The sequence below is a fragment of the Peromyscus leucopus genome, chromosome 3, assembly GCF_004664715.2.
Source record: "Peromyscus leucopus breed LL Stock chromosome 3, UCI_PerLeu_2.1, whole genome shotgun sequence".
In the NCBI taxonomy this organism is placed as follows: Eukaryota; Metazoa; Chordata; class Mammalia; order Rodentia; family Cricetidae; genus Peromyscus; species Peromyscus leucopus.
Window position 1 is genome coordinate 45,553,575 of NC_051065.1, and position 6,500 is coordinate 45,560,074.

The window sequence follows — 6,500 nt, forward strand, 5'->3', positions numbered from 1 at the left end:
CCTTAGGAAGACCTAATATCTTACACCTTAATAGCTGTGGTCAGCTGTTCTTTCCTAAATTCCTTTCTCTGTAGGAATTCTGGTTTCCCTTCTCCTTTTAGGCCTGGATGTTGTGCCTGATGCAGTCCTCTTTGTACTCTGGGGCTATCAGGGTGTCAAAAGTAGACTGACCAAATAATTTTCTGTCTAGACCAAGATATCGTCAAGGATCAAAGAGTGGTCAATAAATAACAGACAGCAATCAGAGCTTCTCTGGGCTAAACTGAGATCTTCCTCCAAGCCTTAGGGCTTCATAGAGAGCAGAGAAGAGTTTGGGCCGAGACATGAATGAATCTGTGTTGAATGAATGGGTCAAGAAACTTTTTTTTTTTTTTAAAAAGTCAATCTTCAAGTTGTTTAGCTATTCCTGCTTAGATTCTCAAGTTAATCCAACTTTAAATTCATGTAAGGATCCAGTTACCCAAGGAGTAGTTAGTGTCAGAGCAGGTTTTGTGTATAGGAAAAGTAAATGAAGAGGTCTGTGAGGAAAAGGCAGAACTGGTTGGACTAGGTCTTGTAAAACTCCCTGGGTCCCAGTCACTGGGTCTACCTTTTAAAGTAAAGATGGACATGGTGCTGAAACCGCCTCCAGGTTCTTCTCAGCCCTGGGTTTCTCAATATCAGATACACTGACTGGCCAGCTGGGTAACCAGTTAGGATGAAGTTGCACAGAGTGTTCCAGAAACTGTAGGTATCAAAGATGCTTAACATGGAAATAAATAGAGCCAGTGCGTTGATAATATAGAGAATGAGAGAGTAGGTGGTTGACTTGATGGCATCCAAGTGAGCCTCCATGCTGGAGTCCCTGGAGCCTGTGGTGCTGTTTTCCATGTTCAGGGTGTGCCTCTTGAGTGAGACAATCAGCAGAGTGGCTGCCATGATGAACATGATCAATGGAATGAAGATCCCCATATAATATAAAAAAGCCAGGCTGAGCACATTGGTCTCAGAGAAGTACTCCTTCCTTGTAGAGTTGGAGGAAGGGATGGGAACAGAATTGTTCACATACACATTGAAGATGTCTTTTGAGAAGAAGGAGCTCAAGCTGAAGGAAACCAACACTGACAGACTCGTGAGCTGAGGCATCAGCACTATGATTTTCCGCTTCATCATAAGGAACAAAGGGTTAGTGAAGTTTGCAATTTTAAGACAATAGAAGACATTGAGCCAGGCAGCAACCCAGAGGTTACAATAGCTCAGAAACACGGTGGTGGCTTTGAAGAGTCTATATACAAAATTTTGGTTATAAATGATCCTGAAGAATAGACTATAAGTAACATCTACCATTAGCCAAATCTGAAACAAGAGCCTAGAAAAACTCAGCATCAACATAAGTTGGTCACCAGTCGGGAATCTTTTGCTCCTGACCCATTCAGTCCCATAGATGACTGTGATGAAGCCATTGCCAGTGATGCCAATGACACAGTCTATTGTAGAGACCACAAAAGTGATAAAGATTTTATACCTGGAATCATGATTGTCAGTAGCAATTGTGGTTACTGTTGCCATTCTGTCTGACTCTGACTTTCAGGTTCCTCACCGAGAAGTGATAGCTATTGTATAATCCTCCCCACAGTCAACATCATGGCAAAACTCCCCCTCTTAGTTGACAGCCATGTCCTGTTTTTCTTCATTTGCTTGTCATATGACCACAAGTAAGAGGCTTGACATGCAAATTATGAAAGGATTTGGTTACTGGCTCTGACTCCATTTCATAAACACCCATTTGTTTGGCGGAGGGGGGGTGGTCCCAGAAGCTTATTAAACCGAATTTACAATGAATGTCTAGTACAGCATCTTCCCATTTCATTTATTTTAGTCCATATTCACTAGAATTCCAAGTTAGGAATCTCAGTGTCCCGTGTATTTTTTAAAACTTATCTCACAAAACTAGGATTACTTGTTGTTATTTGTAAAAACATACTGCCGTCTCATGTTTCCTTTCTATGTTGCCCAGGCTAGCTTATGATTCTCTTGCTACTGCTGCCTAAATAGCAGGGATGATAGGCATGCAACCACTGTGCTCAGTCTTCTTGCTTTCTTTCCTATTGCCTTTGTTTTGCAAGAAGATACCATGCAAGCACAGGACAAACTCATTTTAGCACACACATGAATATCCTTCACTTAGAATGAAGCTTCTTCTGGAAAGGCCCCAAGCAGTAAAGACTAAGTGCGATGACGACACAGTCTTCTGAGAAGATGGCTTTGTCTATCTCTGGTCATTGGATAGATGTAGGTGTGTGGAGGAACCTATCTGTCCTGTGAGGACCAGCAGGCTGCTTGGTGTGGGTGCGTGCACCTGGTTGCCTGGTCCCCCCAGCAGCACCAGCACCCTTCAAGGCAGCCAGAAGATTTTTACTTTGTTTTTGAGTTTGCATGGTGATTTGATTGAATCTGGTCAATGGTTTTGTGCCATTGTCTTGTCAGCTTGTCACAAGTTAGAGTCATCAGTGAGAAGGGAGCCTCAATTGAGAAAATGCTTCCCTAAAATTGGGTTGTAGGCAGAGCTGGAGAGCTGGCTCAAACATTCAAGGCTAGGCTCACAGCTCACAACCAAAAAATTTAAGATTTAGTTGTAAGCCAGCCTGTAGAGCATTTTCTTTATAAATGATTAATGGGTGGGGGAGGGCACAGCCCATTGTGGGTGGGGGCATCTTTGAGCTGGTGGTCCTGGTTTCTATAAGAAAGCAGTCTGAGCAAGCCACAAGGAGCAAGCCAGTAAGCAGCACTCCCCCACAGCCTCTGCATCAGCTCCTGCCTTCAGCTTCTTGCCCTGCTTGAATTCCTGCATTTTGTAGATGGGCAGCTGTATGAACTGTGAATGAAATAAACCCTCTCCTCCCCAAGTTGCTTTTGGTCCTCATATTTCATCATAGCAATAGTAACTCTAATTAAGACAGATTGCTTGTTTTAAACAAGGAATATGCTTTTCAGTAGAACAGTATATGGCCCAGTTCTCAACACCCGTTGACATCCAGATTTGGTGTCAGCTACCATTTGCTTATGAGTTTGTCCTATTAGGTGAAAAGGATGATAAATCATGACTTTACACAACCCCAAATTAATTTGATTTAAAATAAAGAAGTTAAAAGTTTATTACTATGAAACTGAGTTGTATAGCTGATGCAGTGTAATTTGCTTATTATTTCAGTATTCAAGATGCTCAAACAAGAGAATAGCAAGTCTGAGGATACATCAAGTTACATACAGCAAGACTGTGTCCCAAACAAACAAAACAAAAATGAAACCCAGCCAAATCATATTGTGTTACTTGATCATGTTTGCATAAAAATACTACTAGACAAAGGTGGATATCACAAAATGACTAAAGTATTCCACAGAGAAAAGAAACCCGAATGTCAACATAGAGACTTACACAAGAAAATTCATAGCTGCTTTAGTCATCACAGACAGCAACAGGAAATAGTATTTCTTGACCAGTCTCACATTTCCTGTAAGAGGCTCACTGGCTTCAGTTACTTCTCCTAGGAGAGGAACAGGGTGATTGTCAGCAGCTTTTACATATTAGAGAGCATCAACCTTTATCTTTTTATTTTGTCTCAACCTATGAAAGTTTGCAATAAATCTCACATGTAGCTGTTGATTTCTATCTGTCTGGTACCATTTCTGTTGGTTTTCAGTCATGCCTTTCTTTCCTCTTAGGATGTGAGAGCCAAAGGGCATGCTAGGCAGGATCTGTCTGCAGCCACAGAGACTTGAGCAAGAGGGTGGACAGCAGGCAGTGGTTCTGGGGGTGGGTGCTCAGTATCTACACAGGCTGCAAGTCTAAGGTTACCAAATCCAAACCACTCAAAGTGTTCTCTTTGTAGTGGTGCCAACCCATTTTTTTTTTTTTTTTTTTTTTTTTTTAAGTCTGGAGAGCTAGAATGGAGGAACAATGGCTTGAATGTGATTCCTGATGTCCATATGTTGGAAACCTTTTCCCCAAATGCAACAATATTGAGAGGTGGTATTTAAAAAAAATTTATTTATTCTTAGAGAATTTCATAACTCTATATGATGTAATTTGACCACATCCATCCTCCCAAACTCCTCCCAGATGTCCCCAACGCATTTCCCACACCCAACGTTATGTCCTTTTTAATGACATTCTGAGTCTAACTAGTGCTATGTGAATTTATGTACGAGTGGAGTGTCATCCTCTGGAGTGTGGACCAGCCTATCAGGGGCCATACAACCAAAGAAAACTGACTTTTCATTCCCCAGTACCTATCAGCCACCAATATTTCCTCAGCTGAGGGTGGGGCACTGTGAGGTCCTCTCTCACACGTGCTGGAATTGTGAGTGACTTAGTCTTGTGCATCTACCACAGATGCTATGAGAGTGAGTGCCATCCGTAGTGCTAGCTTGACTAGAAGACGCTGTTTCCCAGCACTCCTCTCCAACCCCTGACTCTTACAATCTCTCTATCCTCTCTTCCAAGATGTTGCCAGAAGAGCCTGTGGGGAGGAGGTGTGATATAGTTGTCTCATCTAGTTTGAACACTTGAGAGGGAATTTTAAGAGGTGATTGGTCATAGGAGTTCTGCCCTCATGAATAGATTGATATTATTTCAAGCAGTGTGTTTATTGTAGAAATTGGTTCAGCCACTTCCTGCTGACTTTTTTTTTTCTTTCTGCCTTCTTCCTTGGAAGAATGCAGCAAAAAGATCTTTGCCACATGAAGAATACCTGGCCTTGTAATTCTTGGATTCTAGAACTTTAATAAATTTCTAGCTGGACAATGTTGGTGCACGTCTTTAATCCCAGACTTAGGAGGCAGAGGCAGACAGATCTCTGGCTTTGAGGCCAGCCTGGTCTGCAGAGCAAGTTCCAGGACAGCCAGGGTGACACAGAGAAACTTTGTCTTGAAAAAGAAAAAAGAAAAAACAAAACAAAACAAACAACAAGAAAAATTCTAATCTTAATAAATTCCCTTACTGGTGGAATTCTATTATGATAGCATATTATTGACCAAGAGAGGAGGGATCTGTATTTCAGGGAAGATCCTACAATGAACCATGGCTATTAGGTTGAAAAATTTCGTTGGATTTGGAAGAGTATTTAATTAGGGGAAATATTTTTCTCTCCATCAACACATAGATAGAAAATGTCTTTTTGAGTTCAAGAGGAAAGAACAAGAGGAGGAAGAAGAGGAAGGAGGAGCTCTATGATAGAGACCTGTGCCCTGATCACCTCCTTAAGACTTCATGGGAGTGTCAAAGGTGGACGGGGCTGCAGAAACACCCCTTAGGAAGACTGCTAAACCCTCGTAGCACCCACAGGAAAGAGTTGGAAATCCATTGAAGAAACTGGTGAATCCCAAAGAAGCAAGAGGCCGTATCCAGGAAACTTAAAAAGTGGTTCTGACAAGATGTCAACCATTCAGTTAAAGTCAATGGAAGACTGTGGGACAGACTCCATCCCTCTACCTATAACCTCTACCATGCCATGTGAGTATGACACTTAAGGGTATGGATTTCATCTCAGCAAGAGCAGGAAGGATAACTCTTGAGAAAATCCAGTAAGGACATGTATAATATGGCTGATATAACTAAGAAAACACTAAAATATAATTACCCTATGGGTACTGTCAACTCATATAAGGGGATTAAGTAAGTCAACATGGGCTTTGAGTGCTGTTGAATTCCCCCTTTGTCATCCCACAATGATATATTGGTCAGTTTTTATATTTTCTAATAAAATTATTAACAGTTCAGTTTATTTTCGTATTTGGCTTAAATCTTATCTTCCCCCTTTCTTTTACTTAGCTGTAGCTCAGACTCTGTCTGCCTGGATTGGCTGCCATGGGATGGGCTCTTGGACATCCATCTTTCTCTTTTCAAGTCCTAGCTGGTGTGGGAGACAAGAGAGAGTGTCTATTTCATTAGCTGCTCTAATGGGCATGCTAAGAAATTGAAAGATAATTTATGTAAAAAAGTTTGCTTTTGCATGTTATCCAATTCATATTTAAAATATGTTAATGTAATAATTAACTTTATTTCTTTACCATGGGACTGCAAATTTTTACGACTGGAAATATTTTGGACAGTGTGAAGTACTGCAATAATGAGAAGCAATTCAGAAATTAGCTTTTGTGAAAAGGGAAGCTTTTGAACAATTGGATATGTATCTGTGTGCCTGTGTGATGCCATTTCTGGGATGTATGGAGTTAATACTGGACTTGCACTGAAACTTGAGTTTTATGTGGCAAGTTATGTAAGGACACAAGCTTTGCATATGCTCATTTGCATTATTCAACAGGCATTGCTTTTTGCTAGAAGTTAAAAATGGAAGATGCCACAGACATTGCTCACCACTTGCACTGAGTTTCCTGGCCAAGCTGGAGACACAGACTTGACAATCAGATACAGAGCAAGTGCATAGTCCACTCACAGCACATAGGGCAGGAGGCTCAGCCACAGCAGAACAAAAGAACTGTTGTTGGTCTGTTGAAAGAAA

General features: G+C 41.2%; 1 protein-coding gene across 1 annotated transcript; it reads right to left on the reverse strand.

Moving 5' to 3' along the window:
- Positions 1-585: 585 nt before the first annotated feature.
- Tas2r40 (taste 2 receptor member 40) lies at positions 586-1,548 on the reverse strand. Its single transcript, XM_028876424.1, has one exon. It carries the CDS (start codon positions 1,546-1,548, stop codon positions 586-588), a length of 963 nt encoding a protein of 320 aa, XP_028732257.1.
- Positions 1,549-6,500: the final 4,952 nt, after the last annotated feature.